This window comes from Solanum pennellii, chromosome 10, assembly GCF_001406875.1.
Source record: "Solanum pennellii chromosome 10, SPENNV200".
NCBI lineage: Eukaryota > Viridiplantae > Streptophyta > Magnoliopsida > Solanales > Solanaceae > Solanum > Solanum pennellii.
This window is the reverse complement of record NC_028646.1, coordinates 66,325,123-66,344,052: the sequence shown is the minus strand read 5'-3', so window position 1 is coordinate 66,344,052 and position 18,930 is coordinate 66,325,123. Positions and strand designations below refer to the sequence as shown.

The 18,930-nt window shown below is 30.1% G+C and overlaps 1 protein-coding gene across 1 annotated transcript; it reads left to right on the top strand.

Moving 5' to 3' along the window:
• Positions 1-6,794: 6,794 nt before the first annotated feature.
• On the top strand, positions 6,795-9,558 carry LOC107002170 (arginine decarboxylase). Its single transcript, XM_015200083.2, has one exon. The coding sequence runs from the start codon at positions 7,237-7,239 to the stop codon at positions 9,376-9,378; it is 2,142 nt and encodes a 713-aa protein (XP_015055569.1). The 5' UTR covers positions 6,795-7,236; the 3' UTR covers positions 9,379-9,558.
• The last annotated feature ends 9,372 nt before the right edge of the window (positions 9,559-18,930 follow it).

Below are 18,930 nucleotides of genomic sequence, written 5' to 3'. Positions count from 1 at the left end.
AATAGTATTAAATAATATTAGTATTTACTGTGTACTAATCCTAGTCCTATTAGGATTAGTACTCCTTAATCCTAGTCCTATTAGGATTAGTACTCCTTCCTATATCTCCTATATATATCTCCCATGTATTCCCTTATTAGGTTAACACTTCAATACAATCAATATTCCTTTAATAATGTTTAAAACGATAAAATAAAAAAGCATTTTAATATATTATGCATATCTTTAATTTAATATAACAAATTATTTTTAAACTCAATAATAATTTTGGCGTTTAGTGGCAGTAGCATCAAAGAGGGTTGTTGGGAAAAATAGTGAAATTTAGCACACATATATTGAAAAAAATATGCATGTCTATGGTGAGTTTGAATTTCATTTGGAGTGGGGTTGTATCTGTAGTTGGTCCCACGAGCATTAAAATGATTTTGAAAAAAAGAGTCATTTTTTATGGTTCTAATCTAGAATTTGATTATAAATTTTCAATAAATATTATTTGTGTTAAATTTTTGATGAAATTTCATCATGTATTAATCATAATATTTGAAAAATATATTTCATTTTAGAAAATATGATTTATATATATAAATTTTAAAAATTATCAAAACTAACAACGGATTTGTTTTACAACTCAATTGAATTCATTGCGCTAATAACAAGTAGTGTCCATAACACCGGAGCAATATGGTAGTTGAAGTGAGTGTAACAAGTATCATTTCACACATCGTGAAGTACACAAAAGCATATGATTTTGTTACTTGAGCTGATTGTTCGTCATTTTAATTAATAATTATATCATCACTTTCATACTCACGGAATACTCAATCACTATTTTGGTGTTTATAATACAACGCAAATAACTGCAATAAAGGGATGTTTTCGTAAAATATAAAAATTTGGTGTAGGATTTAAATTTTTTTAAAATTCCAAATAATTGGTTCGGCTCAAATACTAGTTTTTTCTAGTATTTAAAAATTTGGGTTATTTGTCAAAAATATTTTTACTAAATAATGAAAAATTGTATGGACAAACATTATTTGTCAAAATTAGAGAAATCTATGGTCAAACGGGTCCAAAATGTTCTAATTTTAAATTTTTAATAAAATAAGTTATAATCACACAAATAACTAAGTTTATTCTAGAACATAAATCTTAATACCTCTATCCTTGTTGTACTGGCTAAAACCCTTGTTCTGTATAATAGCATGCAAACGATATAGGAGAGGCAATTCACACTAAACAAGTCTAGTATGACGAATTCGACCTAAAAGCAAACCCCTTGCTTTTGTTGGTAAAGAGTTCCAAACTCGACACTTCAAATATAAAAGTTTCAAGTCCAAACTACTTGGCTACTCCAAGGGTTCCTTAATTGATATTGTACTCTTCAAACTTTAAATATATACTATGTAAATATTTAAATTTATATATGAAATTAAATTAAAACTTTTTACATATATATACACATGTATTATTTTTTAAATAAATTTAAATCATATATAAGAATTTAATATATTAAAATTAAATTAAATAACATATTTATATATTATAATTAAATAACATATTTATATATTACGTGTAAAATTACGAAAGAGCAACTTCCGCGTGTCTAGAATTTTCATGAGTGACTCAACGTTCAAAGTCAATGAAAGATAAGGTTGTTGAATATTGAGGACCTTTGATACACCACTTGTTTTCCTTCCAAAACCTTCAACTCTTTTAAGACTGATTTGATTGGAAGGTTGTGTGAATATTCGATTTTTTAATATTTTATAAAAAAATTTGATATTTAATTTTTAAATTTTTGAATAATTAACTCTCTTAAACATGTCACCTAAACCATATAAATAAAGGGCAAAAATAAAATGAAAAATCTCAATATTTATTTTGAACTTTAAATTATTCACTTATTTGAATAATGAAAAAGCTTCAAAAATCTAGTTAATATGGATTAGAGTGAATATTGTACTTTATCGTTCATTTTTAATTGTCTAATATTTTTTAAAAAGTTAATATTGTCTAGTCATCTTAAGACATTTTAATTATCTATTTCATATTAATTATTCATTTCTTAGATTATTTAATTTATTTTATTTTTTATTTTGGATTTTGTGAAGGAAAAGTTTCAGACTTTTAATTGGGACTTCGAAAAAATATCTTTTTTAAAAAAAAAAAAAAGCCTTTCCAAGTCCAGCGTTTAATTCCCTTTTTAATTATTTTATTTTCTCTTATTATCAGTGCTTATTCGGCGGAATTTCAATCATATGAACAAAAATAGTTAAATATTTCACAGGTCCACAGCGATTTGATATCCCTGCATTTACGTATCCCTATATTCAATTTATGCCATATTTTACATACTTCGAGGATTAAATATTTTTTATTTTTTTCCTTTATAAACATTTGAAATTGTTAGATAAATTATAATATTTTATTATATCTAAATTTAAAAACATTACATTAAAAGTTATTGTTAATATTGTATAAATTATGATAATTCTTAAAAAAATTAATTTAATACATAATATTTATTTTGTTATAATTTATAAATATTTTCTTTTACTTATTCACAATTTTTATAAATTTCTTAACATGTTATTTTAAATTTAACTTAAAACTAGAGCTGTCAATATGGGCTAGTTCACCCTACTCCGGGTTAACTCATATAGGCTTTGACATTTTACCGGTCGGGCCGGGCTAGCCCATTTTTGGTGTGGGTCAAAAAACTATCGGTCTAGCCCACAAGTACATGAACTACAGACTTGACGGGCCAGCCCATTTTTAAAAAAATATATTTTTTATAATTATTAAATTAAATTATAAATTATAATTTTAAAATATTATCATAAATATCGACAAGGCAATATATTACATGATGTTAGGCCTCATTTGTTTGCACTTAATGGAGGTATGAATCTTAATCATTCAAATTTGCCTCATTAAGTATGTTTGTTTTTACGAACTAAATCTTAATTATTCAGATTTAGTTCATTAAGTTTGTTTGTTTTATTTTCTTTTATCTTAATGGCTCTGAATATATCTGAATGAATAAAATTTGTAACACACTCTTAACACTATTCAGATTCAAAAATAAAAGTCCCATCTTAATTCAACTAAATTACAACAACTCATAAAAATTGTTTTCTTATTTAAATAATGTTAATTACATGCTTACCATTATAATTTCCTTTATTCATATTAACTTAATATACATCTTTTACTTTCATAAGTTAATCAATATATTTGAATTGATAAGCACTCTCATGATATAATATTTAACACTATTTTAAAAAATAAGAAAGTATTGGTTAATTGATCGATAACAATAATAAATGTTTATTAGAAAATAAAATGTTTTCCTAAACAATATATTTACTACTCTATATAAATTATTTTACATTGCATTACATTAGATTCTCAAAGTAGAGCTGTCAATATGGGCTAGCCCACCCCATCCGCGCTAACCCATACAGGCTTTGACATTTTACGGGTCAGGCCAGGCTAGCCCATTTTTTGTGTGGGCCAGAAAATGGTCGGCCCAGCCCACAAGTATGTGGGCTATAGGCTTGCCGGGCCAGCCCACTTTTTAAAAAATTATATTTTTTATAATTATTAAATTATAATTTAAAAATATTATCATAAATATCGACAAAATAATATTACATTATGTTAGGCCTCATTTGTTTTTGAATCTTAACATTCAGATTTGCCTCATATATTTGTTTTTAAGAACTGGATCTTAATTATTGAGGTTCAATTCATTAAGTTCGTTTGTTTTATTTTTTTATAAGCCTCTTAATGGGTCTGGATATATCTGAATGAATCAAATCTGTAACACACCCTTAACACTATTCAGACTAAAAAATAAGACTCCTATCTTAATTCAATTAAATCACAACAACTCATAAAAGTTATTTTCTTATTTAATAATATTTAATTACATGCTTGCCATTATGAGTTCCTTTATTCATATTAACTTAATATACATCTTTTACTTTCATAAATTAATCAATATATTTGAATTGATAAGCAATCCCATAATATAATATTTAGCACGGTTTCAAAAAATAAGAAAGTATTAGTTATTTGATCGATAAGAATAATAAATTTCTATAATAAAATAAAATAAAATATTTTTCTAAACTATATATTTACTACTCTATATAAACTATTTTAAATTGCATTATATTAGATTCTCAAAGTATTTTGAGTGCAAAAAATAGTCATATTATATTTAATTTTATTGTATTTTACATCTATACCCTCCTACTTTGGTTATGTACAAGTAGAACATTAAACTTATATAAAATTGAATAAATAGACAATGAGTCATATGTAGCATAGTACATGTATGAAACCACGTAAGATCAAAATTGTCATGTGCAATGTCAAGTAAGACGTGTGTGGTTATTTGTTTAATTTCATATAAGTTTAAATGTTTATTGTGCACATTCAAAGTTGGAGAGTATAAATGTGAAATGAGACCAAATTAAAAGACATTTACGTATTATGTTTATTAAAAATAATAACATATTGAATATTTGTTCTTTATTTTTTTAAAATTGACTTGGAATTTGAACATTTAAAATAAAAAACATAATTTAAGTTTTTCTTTGGTTTAGTCATGCAATTAATACTTATTAAACTTATTTTAGCAAGTACTTTAAAATTATGAGCATTTTCATTGTGATTTTTTTATGTGATTTCATTTAATCTTTTGTTAAATGTTTTAATAAGACTAAAGAAATATTTAAAATACAAATTAATATCCGTAGTAATATTTTATTAAAAAAACATGAAACCAAAAAAAAAACATTTGATGTTCTTTTAAGGAAAAATTGTACGAAAATAGCAAATTATTAATTCAAATTAAATGATATAGCCACAATTATTTTAATTGTAATTTGCGGCAAACATTCCCTATTTTTTCCATTTGATTCGATATACAATTAGCAATTTTCGGTATACAATTATTCATTTTATACATTTCGATATAAAATGTATAAAATGTGTTTGTATTTGTATAAAGCGAGAGAAAAGGTATATACAAATACAAAAACATATATTCTTGTCTTATATACTTATAATTATACAAATACAGATCTTATTATACAAATTACAATGTATAAATGAATTTATACAAAACTAAATAATTTGTATAAAATTGAATGTTTGTGGCGAATTATACAAATCAGAAGTTTTATAGCAAATATAAAATTTACTATGAAACGCAATTATGCAAACTATAACTATAACATACCAATATAATTTTTATATTTGCTATTTGTGAAAGTTGTTCTTTAATTAATCAAACACTTGTAACTCTTATTAAAAGCGAACCCTAATAAAAGTTGTTCTTTGTAATAAAACTTTTACAAATTTAAATTAGTCAAACTCGAATAATATTTTTTTTCTCTAATTATAATTTTACTCTTATTAATTATAAAATGAATAAATTAAAAACTTAAAATTTTCTAAATATTTAAAAAATAATTAATTTAAAATATAATAAATAAAAAATTATATTTTCTTAATTTATCAAAATAAATAAATAATTAAAGACAACTTATAAAAATAAACGAGAGAGTATCTAATAAGAACAAAAGTTAAAAGTGTTATCATCCGATCACACGCCTTTTCGGCGATTTCAAAAGAGTATGAACTAAAAATCGTTATATATTTTTATTTCACGGTAATATATCGATTTTATTCCCTGCGTATCTCAGCTATCAATCCACTTAATTTATGTGATACTTTACTGTTTTTTGAGATAGATAATTTTATCTTTTAATTTTAATTTTTTATTTCTTATAAATATTTTAAGTTATTAATTATTATATTTTCTATTTTAATTTATATGGCTAGTATTTTAGTCCGTTTAAGAATTATTTAACACAATTTATATTTATTAGTAATATTTTAAATATTTATTTTATCTTTTATTAAAATAATTTATAAGTTTCATAAATATTTTTATAACTTATTTTAGATAATAAATTTTTTAAAAAAATTTCTTTAAAATTTCATATCAAATCAAACTAATTCATATGAATTGAAATAAAAAATATAAATTTATAAAAAAATATTTCTCCTCCAAATATTTATTTATCAAAATTCAAATAATATCAAGTAAATTAATCAAACGTACAAACTAGTAAAATCCGTGTGGTTGATTGAAAGTGATAATAATGCCTCCCCCAAACAAACACAGAATCATCAAAATTCAAACACCAAATGGAATCAAAGTTAAGGATCGATGACTTGGAACAATCTTGACCGTTGGTTTCTAATAAAAATCCCAAATCATGGGAACCTTCGAAGCACCTTACTCCATTCGGCAACCAATTATGTAATTTTTTTTCTCCGTCTATTTTTATTTGTTCAATATATTAAAGATAATTATTCAATTAAGATATAATGTATTATTTTACTTTTTGATATTTAAATAATTTATAATTAATAAATTACATTAAAAATTATTCATCTATTTATTACTTTATCTGTTTTACCTTTAATACAATAATTTATAGTCAAACAAATTTTTATTCATCATTTTAGACTATAAGTCTTAACTTTTTTTTCTTTTTCAAAGACGAGTCAAATTAACTCACGTAATAGAGAACCGAAAAAATATAGTAAAATCAAGCATCCGACAAATAAAGAAGAGCAGAGAAATAATTATATACCCTCTTATCTTCTCGCGATGTCCAACGCCACGCGGCAACCCGACTTGTTAGATAAGGCCCAACCCAAGCCAATGACCCGGCCCAATCTATCCATTATAAAACGAACGGAACCCTCCCATGCAATTCTCGCTCATTTCGCAGTTGTTTACAGTTTTCCTAAACGGAACTCTACCATCTCTTTTTTCCGGTTACCGTTTAGGTTTCCGACCAATTTTCTTCTTCTCCGGTGAACTATTCCGGTTAAAAGTTGTATGGTGGGGTGTTTGTTTGAATCTTAGGTTTGTGTTCTGTTGGCTTTGAGTTTTAATTCTTTGTTTTGATTTAGAAAATTTGCTTCTTCTGAAGTCGTTGTGGGGATATTCGGGTCGTGTAAGAGTGTGATAGAAGGTGATTATCTTTTGATTAAGTTCTTTTTTTGCTTCTTTTGAGGGGGTAGCCGGGGCTCTGGCCTCGGCGGGTTCTAAAGCCCCCAGCTATTACAACATTGGTCAACAAATCATTTCTGTATATTAGTTTTACACATTCGTTGATTCTTTTTTTTTGAAGATTTTACGAGATGCCTGCTTTAGGTTGTTGTGTAGAATCTGCTGTTTCCCCTCCTCTTGGCTATTCCTTCCTTTCCACGCCGGAGATTTTTTCCTCCGGCGTACCTCCGTCGACAAACGCTGTCCCTCTTACCACCCATTGGTCGCCGGAGCTTTCATCCGATCTGTATCGTATTGATGGTTGGGGTGCTCCGTATTTCACCGTTAATTCTTCCGGTGATATATCTGTCAGGCCCCATGGTACAGATACCCTTCCTCACCAAGAAATTGATCTCCTGAAGGTCGTGAAAAAGGCTTCCGACCCGATAAATTCTGGTGGGCTCGGGTTACAGCTTCCACTCGTTGTTCGGTTTCCTGATGTTTTGAAGAACAGATTGGAGTCTCTTCAATCGGCTTTTGATTATGCTGTTCAATCTGAAGGATATGAGGCTCATTACCAAGGTGTTTATCCTGTAAAATGCAATCAGGACCGGTTCGTTGTTGAAGATATTGTCAAATTCGGGTCGGGTTTCCGATTTGGTCTTGAAGCTGGGTCAAAACCTGAGCTCCTCCTGGCCATGAGCTCTCTATGCAAGGGCAGCTCGGAGGGTCTTCTTGTATGCAACGGATTCAAGGATGCAGAATACATTTCACTTGCTTTGGTTGCAAGAAAGCTCCAGTTGAACACGGTGATTGTGCTCGAACAAGAGGAGGAGCTTGATTTGGTGATTGACATCAGCCGTAAAATGGCGGTCCAGCCTGTAATTGGGCTCCGGGCTAAGCTTAGGACCAAACATTCCGGTCATTTTGGATCCACTTCTGGAGAGAAAGGCAAGTTTGGGCTTACAACAACTCAGATCCTTCGTGTGGTGAGGAAACTCAAAGAATCCGGAATGTTAGATTGTCTTCAGCTGCTGCATTTCCACATTGGATCTCAGATCCCTTCAACGGAGTTGCTTGCTGATGGTGTTGGTGAGGCTGCTCAGGTTTATTCTGAGTTAGTCCGCCTTGGTGCTGGCATGAAATTCATTGATATTGGTGGTGGGCTTGGAATTGATTATGATGGTACCAAATCTTCCGATTCTGATGTTTCCGTCGGATATGGCCTTCAGGATTACGCCTCTACAGTTGTTCAAGCTGTCCGGTTTGTTTGTGACCGGAAGAACGTGAAGCATCCGGTGATCTGTAGCGAAAGTGGCAGAGCAATTGTATCTCATCACTCTGTTCTGATATTTGAAGCGGTGTCTTCAACTACCACGCGTTCTCAAGAGCTGTCCTCTATGAGTCTCCACTCGTTCGTGGAGAAACTCAATGATGACGCTCGTGCCGATTACCGGAATCTATCTGCTGCTGCTATTCGCGGAGAGTACGATACCTGTATGCTTTATGCCGATCAGTTGAAACAGAGATGTGTGGATCAGTTCAAAGATGGTAATCTGGACATTGAACAGCTTGCTGCCGTAGATGCCGTCTGTGAGTTTGTGTCAAAAGCTATTGGTGCTTCTGACCCTGTTAGCACATATCATGTGAATCTGTCCGTTTTCACTTCAATTCCTGATTTCTGGGCAATCGACCAACTATTCCCGATTGTTCCCATCCACAAGCTAGACGAACGTCCTTCAGCTCTGGGAATTCTATCCGACTTGACATGTGACAGTGATGGAAAGATCGATAAATTCATCGGAGGCGAGTCAAGCTTGCCTCTCCATGAATTGGGAAGTGGAAACAGCGCACCATATTATCTGGGAATGTTTTTAGGCGGGGCATATGAGGAAGCCCTCGGCGGACTCCATAACCTATTTGGCGGACCAAGCGTCCTGCGTGTGTCACAGAGCGACAGCCCTCACAGCTTCGCTGTAACCTATGCAGTCCCTGGGCCTTCCTGTGCTGACGTCCTCCGAGCAATGCAACACGAGCCTGAACTCATGTTCGAGACACTCAAGCACCGTGCAGAGGAATTCGTGCACAAGGAAGAAGAAGTAGAAGTCTCATTGGCCAATAGCCTAAATCAGTCGTTCCACAACATGCCATATCTTGCGCCACATTCATCCTGCTGCTTTACTGCTGCTGCAAACAGCGGTGGGTATTACTATTGCAATGATGAGAATATTGTTGGTGTTGGCGCAGAATGTGCAATAGGGGAGGAAGAATTTTGGCCATACTGCGTTGCTTGAAGACTTTTGTCTTTTGTTTGTTGTTTTAGTAATAAAGTTTGTCGGATGGTATGTTGAATTAATGTAAATTTTTGGTGTAATTTACTAGTTGTGGAGAAAGTTATTGTTCAATCTTTGTGTAATTTTCTCCTTATCCTATGTAAACTTTTTCCTTATTAAATGAATTTACTTTAGAAATTATCTATACTGTTTTTCTTATTCCAATTTCCGTTTAGTCTTCGGTAAAACTTGAACGGTTGATTTTTTTTCTTCTGCAGTCTCATCAATACTATCTTTCCAAAGGAACATAACATTCAAAATGTTTAGGTACTAATTTGTCTTAATGAATTCAATTTTTTGAATTAATTGTATTGCCTATCGTTGCTACATAATTTTATCCATCAATAATACAAAATGACAAAATAAGGTATGAAATATAGTTACTATTAAAAAGCATAAATAGTTTAACTATTTTTATATATAGACTACAATAACTATATATAAAATATAAAAAGACTGTTTTATTATTCAAATCACTTCTAAATGATTTCAAATTTTAAATATAAAATTTACTCGATATTTTCAGTCTTTTGATTATAATTTGCTTTTACATTACACATAGATTTTAAATAGAAGAAGAAGGAGAAGCAAAAGAAAAAAGAAAAAGGAGAGAGGAGGACGACGACGATGAAGGTCTACGTAGAATCTATCTAATTTTTTTTCTAATTAAATTGACCGAATGATCTTTTGGGTAATTACAGAATAAGAAGAAAATATTAACGTGACGATGTAATAAAATCAAATTTGTCTTTGCATAACCTATTATTACAATACAAGTACAGACTCAAGATTTTCGTGAGAGAGTTCGGAAAATAAAAGTATAAACGTGTAAATAAGCCAACAAAACAAAATTTCAAGGAAGTAATAGTAAAAAATTTAGTGGCCGACCCTTGAATTTTTTTAAGTTTAAAACCATATTTTTAACATGTTTTATAAAATAAAAAACTAAAAAGAAAAAAAAAGAACTGAAACATAAAAGAAAAACTGAAGCTAAAGACGAAAAAAATAGAACGCTAACAAAGGAATTTGAACCCTCGATGAGGAGTTTGATTTCAACAGGACCTACTGCTAGGCTATGAGATTCTCTTTGTTATTGAGGGGGTTCAAAATATATGTCCACATAAATATAAAAAAATTACATTATATATACAATATAAATTTTTGTTGAGAGGATTCAGGTGAACCTCCTGAAACCCACGTGGGTCTGCCCCTAGATACAATAACATAATGTTTAAAATAACAACAATACCAACCAACAGGTAACAACCATCCAAACAAGACGGAGAAAATGAACCAAATGTTCCATAGTATATAGATAATGTTTTATTTTGATTTTTAATGTATTTCATAAGATTGAAATGATTCTTAATGTATAATAAAAGATGTTCATTTTGGTCGATAATATATTTCACTTGATTGAAATGTTTTATTAATGTATGACAAAGGTGTTCATTTTCATCATTTATCCAATAATAACAGATTTACCTCCCCCCCCCAAAAAAAAAAAAACTAATTATATGGACCACTCATGGCTAACAATACTTATCATTGATGTCTTCTTTGTTAACTCCAAAGAAAAATCTCATGAAATCTAATATCATTTTCTTTACTTTTTTGTAACAAAATTATTATTTTCTTTTGCTTAAAATATAAATGGACATTATATCATTGGAATAATTTAGAAAAGACAAAATTATAGATTTGTTGAAGAAACTAGAGAAAATGGTGTTAGGTTTGATAGAACTCTTTCTTTGAAGCTAACGAAAAAGATAACAATACTAAAATTTGTTAACCGCATAGGGTCTTTAGTGAAACTTAATACTAATTTGTTGATAAATCTATGAGGTTTAGGGTAACAAACTAAAATAAATATTATTTATCATATATTAAGGACTGTTTCAATAAAGTAAAATATATTTAAAATCGAAATAAATACTTTTTTTATACATTAAAAGTCATTTTAATCAAATAAAATGTATTACGAATCAAAATAAAACATTATTCAATGGACTGTTTTGGTCATTTTCTCAAACAAGATGCTAGCCAAAGAGGTTGGTAGTATAGGTAGAGTACAAAATATGGGTTGGTGCGATGATTCTGGGCCTAAATTCGTTAATTATGAATGTTGAATGGTTACCAGAAAGGTGCCAAAAAGGGTTTTTGGGACCTCAGATTGTGGTCCATAATTCTACCATGATATAAAAACTACTCTCGTGTCTCAACTACTTGTTTAATTTTTATTTTTAAAAAAATTAAGAAATGTTATAAATCTATTGTGTTATGTGGATGATCCATTAGAGTTATTCAACAATTAATTGGATTCATGTATTAGTGTTTCCAATGTGATAAGATTCCAAGGTGATATGAACCTTGATGATAACTATGTATAATTCCAAGGTGACCTTTGACTATGATATCTCAACACTATAAATAGAGATATCATTCATCATTGTATATTCTTGAATAAGAAAGAAAATTCCTCTTCTTCTATCTACTTCTCTTGTCTTCTTCTCTTTATGATTATATTCTTATAGCTTGATTTTATAACACGTTATCAGCACGAGTCTCTATCTAATTGAGAGCGAATTCTTATTTTTCTTTAGCTTATATTTTGGTTGATCTCGTTATGAAGATCAAAGTATTATATGCATAAAATCATGTATGTATTTTCTAAAATATTTTATGATTTAGAATAAAATAGTATTCAGTCACTAACAATTATCAGGAACCGTAGACATATACTACTATTGGTTGAATATGACATGCTATACAAAACTTCTTAAATGGAAGAAGGTATAAAATTTTAATAGCATGAGTTTGAATATTATTTTGATTGTTTTGAAAGACTCAAAGAATAAATCATGTTTTACTTCGGTTTATTATACCGTTGGTTAAAGGTAAGACGATGGATTCAAGTTTCAACGCACCAAAAGGGTAAGACATCAGGTTAAAGTCCGGATGCACCATAATGAAAAATATTTGAGGATAAGACGATAGATTCAAGTTCTATCGCACCAAAAGGGTAAGACATCAATTAGAGTTTTGATGCACCGTGATTGGGTTCAAGTCCCATAGAATTATGGCGTAACACGCCTTATATGGGTAAGACATTGAGTTTGAGCCAATGCACCATAGCGATGATAAAATGATGACTAAGAAAAATAATATATTTTTGATGAAATGTCTTGAAATTCATCATATTGAATTTGCTCCATTCCTTGAAAAGAATGTGGTAGCAACATGTGATAACTCTGAAATCCGCCTGTTGACTTGCTCCATTCAATCATATGAATGTGGTAGCAGTGAATGATTAGTCTGAAAGATGACAAATAATTAATGATATGAATAAGGGCGTGGAGGGACAGAATTATAATAGTCATCATTGTGGTAATGATAAAAGGAAGAACACTATGAGTTCTTCAAATAGTCCTTCAAAATGTGAAGGCAATTTTTATTATCAAAATGGTATGAAAGGTCATTAGACTTGTGAATGTTGTCAACCCAATAATTTGACAAGTTTATAAATCCTCTATCATGATACAAGAAGATAAAGTGATGGTACACTTGATCTTTCAAAGTGATGTTGAGGTGTGTCATGGAAATATGATGAATTTTAAAGCCATGACAATGTGCTTATAATGCAAATTTATGAAGTACATATAAATAATTAGTCCATTCCTTGAAGAGAATGTGACTTGTGATGAGTATCATGAATGCTCAACCAGTCTATAAGAGAATGAGTCAAGATGTGATAATCATTATGGGTTGAATATATGTCACAACTCACCTCTATCGAAGATTTGAGATAAGAAAATGGTATATGTCACATCTCATCACTACGGAAGGTTTGAGAGAAATAAATAAATTTTATTTGACATGAATGGTCAATGGTCGTGTACGTTTATACGTCATGAATATTATGTATGTTTGTTATGAACTACCGAAAGTGCAAAAAGAAATAAATAAATCTTGCCTATAAAGGTTGTGGCCATGATCAAATACATTGTGTGACGATACAAATTTGTCATTGATTGTGTACCTATGGTACAACAAAAGAAAAGCAAGAAACATGTCTTGCTCGTAATAATTTTAACCATGAGAATAATGATATAATTTCTCCTTGAGGAGATGTTCACCATATGGATGGTGTCATGGAATATGTGATAGTACACAAAATTAATTGCAAGCTCTAACGAGTTGGTGCAATTATCAGAGAAATAATATTGGGGTTGTAGTAAGTCTCAGAAGAAACTTTTTAAGTTTCGGATGAATTGAAAATAAATATTGAGACTATAAAACACTAACTGAAGAGGGTTATAAATATTTATGTAAAAGATTACCCAATTTTTCCTCTTGTTTGTTTCATTGAAACATGTACATGCTGATGAAATCACATGTAAACTAAATTATAAGTGTGTACTAAAATAAAGATCAGTTGGCATGACTGGTTGACCATTCCGATTAAATGTGATGTAAACGTAATTGAGAATTCAGGTGACTTATATGATAAAGAAATAAAGATTCTTCAAGAATTCTCTTTTGTTGTTTATTCTCTTGATAAAATGATCATTGTACCAGCTAAGGTTGGGATTGTAATCCCCTAAAATTTTTGGAACATATAAAAGAGTGAATATGAGCCCATTCACCTGCCATGTGGATCATTTGCAACTTATGATCGATGCATCTATACGATAGTTACATGTTTTTTTTGTCAACTTGCAATTGATTTTTGTAAGGTTGTTTGCTCGAATTGTTAAAATTGAGAGCACAGTTCCAAACTATGAAATTATATTAATAATGCTGGTTGATTTAGCAGAAATTGTATGCCTCCAATTATAGCTAAATCATGGTTATGAGAACAAAACTCCCAAATTTGATTTGGTATGAGATAATTTTATTTAACATGTAGCAACACATGTATGCATCAAACCAACAAGGTTTCCCCATTAAAATTGGTTTAGGGTCAGGAACCATATAATTTTTATCTAAAATAATGAGTGTGCGGTTATGATTCTAATTGCTCCACCATGCACAAAGATGAACTTCTAAATAAGGTTGGAATGAATGTTAGATTTTCTAACATTAGGAGGAGAGATGATTGACAGCTAAAAATTATGTGTGATGTTAATTATGAATTATCTAGATCCTCGTTAAATAAATATGTGAACTTAAAGTTTAAGGGATAATTCAGTTGCATAATGTTGAAAAATCAGTTGCCAGATGAATGCACTGACCCTATGATGTAATTCAGCTGCAAATGCTCCAATGTGAAGTCCTCGAAGGATAGAGTCTATGATACGCCGGAAGCGTAATAGACCAATCGATTCCAAATATAAAATTCATTGAAGAAGGAAGGAGCAAATGATCAATATGGTCATGATAATGAGGCAAGTGCTATAAAGGAGCACATTGACATAACACTACATAAAATCTTGAAAATGGTTCAGGTACCTGAAATAATGAAAAATGAAGAGATCTCAATAAGTTATGTCTTGTTGGAATCGATATCAAATAACCGTCGACGATATCTTTGATATGAGGTAGCGCTCAATGATATAAATTGTGACGAGGATCTTGAATTCAAATCTGTCATATAGTGTGGACAGAGAAATGGTTGGCCAAGTAAAATGCACAATTCAAGTATATTTTGTTTCACTTACAAAAGTGACATTTTGGACTGGTAGTCCATAAATCAAGGTATAATGTCAGTGGGGGTACAAATAAATTATTATGTGATAGTATAACCGTAAGATATCAAATACAGTTTGTGCCTTGGGGCATAAAGGTTTATCGCAAAAATCCTGACATTATTGGAGATGTTTTCGCCTTTGGTGGACGCAATGAGGTTTGTTTTGATCTGGCAACATATGAAAACTTGAATGCATGTAATGAATAATTGTAATGTCTAGCTAGACAATGAAGGTTATATGAAAATCCTTGAAACAATCGAAGTGTCTGAAGCATATAAGAGTTTGAAAGAAACTTTTCCAATAAAGCTTCAAGAATCCCTATATGGATTGAAATAGTCAAGGAAGAAAAATGGTACAAAAGAATGACCGTAATTGTCCTTGTATTTTTATGAAAAGGTCTTGGTAAGACAAAATTTTGTCTTGACCTACAGATTGATAATTTGACAAATGAAATATTTGTCTAACAGTGCACATACACTGAAAACTTTTGATGCAATTTTATATGGATAAATCGCATTCATTGAGTACCCCAATGATTATGAGATCACTTGACATAAATGATGATTCAGTTTGATCTCAAAAGAAGGATGAAGAGTTTCTTGGTGATGAAACTCTATCTTGGTGCAATCAGGGCACTAGTGCATCTTACTAACAATATTTGACCAGATATTTGTTTTGCAGTAAATTTACTGGCAAGATTCAGTTTCTCCCTGATAAAAGGACATTGAAATGGTGTTTAGCACATGATTGAATATCCTCCAAGGACCATAGTTATGCGTTTATTCTATCCCGAGGAATCCAAGACAAAATTGATTGGTTATGCAGATGCAGAATATTTATCTGATCCGCGTAAAGATCTATCTCAAGCACGCTATGTGTTTGCATGTGGAGGCACAATAATATCCTGGCGATCAATGAAGCAAATGTTGCTATGCAGAAATAAAAGTCCTCCATGAAGCAAGTCGAAAGTGCGTCTGGTTGAGATAAATGACACACCATATTCAAGAAATGTGTGGTTTTTCTTTGAAAAAGAATATACCAACCACAATGTACGAAGATTGGAGACATCATCACAAGAACTTAAGTGATGTTTTAATCCGGGGGAGTATAATACGCGTTGCACTCTTTTTTCCTTGACCGAGGTTTTTTCCCACTGGGTTTTCCTGGCAAGGTTTTTAATGAGGCAACAAATAGTGCGTATCAAAAGATATGTGGACTCTTTTTCCTTCACTAGAATTTTTTCCCACAGGATTTTTCCTAGTAAGATTTTAACGAGGCACATTATCTATGGACATCCAAGAGGCAGTGTTATAAATCTATTGTGTTATGTGGATGATCCATTAGAGTTATCCAACAATTAATTGGATTCATGTATTAGTGTTTCCAATGTGATAAGATTCCAAGGTGATATGAACCTTGATGATAACTATGTATAATTCCAAGGTGACCTTTGACTATGATATCTCAACACTATAAATAGAGATATCATTCACCATTGTATATACTTGAATAAGAAAGAAATTCCTTTTCTTCTATCTACTTCTCTTGTCTTCTTCTCTTTATGATTATATTCTTATAGCTTGATTTTATAACAAGAAAAAATATTTTCTTATTTATTATATGTTTGATTAAATAACTTTGAAGAATGTGAAAACTTTTGAGAATTTTAGTTTATATACTATATAATTAATAAAACTAAAATGATAAATTTAGTACATTAATGATTTTGTTCAAAAGTAAATGAGTACTACTATATTGTATAATAATTATATGAAAAGTACTTTGGCTGCTAAAATTACAGTATCTTCTGGGAATCTCATCTTAGTTCAGTGAACATTATGGTGCATATGTTTTGTGGGCCAAGTATAAATCATGTGGCTCTACTCAAATTGTGCTAACTTAGTTTATCTTTAGTTTAACTACCCTTTCTCATGTTAGGTCAGTTGGTACTTGTACGTTAAAATAAATAAATAAATATCTTTTTGTCAAAACATAAATTTATGATTTGTATCATAATATCCATAAATTATCAAAGAGGGCATACAAATTATGCCCTCGACATCAAAATAACAAAGCCCTTCGATCATCGATGTACATAAATAACCACTTAAAATTAAAAAAAGTTAAACATGTACATGTACGAATTTTTTGCGACATAATACATTTAGGACATCATGTAAAACACAAATTATCATATGTACTTATTTAATTTTATTAAATTCAAGTGTTTAATTGTGTATAATTAAAATTAAATACATAAATTATAAAAGAAAACTGAACTAAAAGATATAATTATATATTACGCCAAACAAATTAAGCAGGTTGTGGGTTTGGTCTGTGCAATCTTAGACAAATTTTATTTTATTGTCTTGTATGTATGAAAAACACCCGGCAACTTACAAAAAACAAATTAAGTACAAAGATTCCAGTAGAAAACGTTTCAGATCGATCTTGGAAAAAGAAGAGACAGAGGAAAAGGGAAGGAAGAATCATTTAAGACAAATACATCCGAACTGTTCATGATTCGGATAAAAATCGATTTAAATAAAAAAAGTTATTTGATATGATTTTACATTTTAAAAAATTGATAGTGTTTGATTTGATTTTAATTTTATTAGAGGAAGAAATAACTGATCGAACCGACAAATTATATACATATATTTTCTTATTATTCATACATAATATGTTATTTTTATAATTAGTTTTAAAGATCTTATATATGTTTTCATCAAAATTATTTTAAATCTATTTATAAAAGCAAATGTTTATGAGTGTCTATATTAATTCTTGGTGGGACTAGTAATGTCCGTGTCTCTTCCTTCTAGGTTAAAATGGTGAATTTTAAAGTTTTATTCATCCTTTTAAGTTAAAATGGTGAATTTTAAAGTTTTATTCACAGTAAATTTAGTGATTGAAAAGTTTTGTAATATGAGTCTTTCTAATTATTTTTCTTTTTGAATGGATTGTTATCACTTTTTTTTCCCGTTTTAAATGAATTGTTTCTTTTATTTTTATGAATGACTAATTATCGAATAATCAAACCAAACTGAACCAAAATCGATAACAACCAAACCAATAAATGTATATTATAATTAGTTTGATTTAATTATAAAAAGTTAAAAATTAATTATGTTGACTTAATTTTAATTTTGATCAATAACCGATTCAAATCGTTCCGTAAAAATCCATGGTGTTTGGCCTTTACTTCTTATTTACTTTTTTCTTGTTTGTCCACAATTCAATTATATGTTCTAGGCTATCATGTCATCCAATTCTAAACATTGTTTTTCCTTTTTTTTTTATTTGATGTTTGATGTGTGTTGAAGTTTTATTAATTAAAATTTATGTCACAATTTATTTAGGAAACGCTTCCTACAAAAAGAAAATTAAATCAAAATTCAAATTAATAATCTTTTGTTAAAACATAAAAATAGTTTCAGCCATTATACTACGACTTTCAATCGTAAACCTGGAATTTATGGAAATTTCTAGGTTAATTTTGTTATGCGGAATTCGAGATAATACGAGAAAATATAAACGCGAAAAACAAGACAACAGATTTACGTGGTTCACCAATAAATTGGCTACGTCCACGGGAAGAGGGAGAGCAGTTTTATTAAGGAGAAGCAATAACATAATTACAGAATAGGGTTTGCCATAGCGTCTATATATAGTGCTAAGCTACGCCCTAACAGGCTTGGGCCCAACATACAGAATTGACAGATAATTAAGGGCCCAATACAATAACATTGTATACCGTCGGGCCGGGGGCGTCTCCGCCCCCCCGGACCCCCAGGCCAGGGGGCGCGTCGCCCCCCTGGAC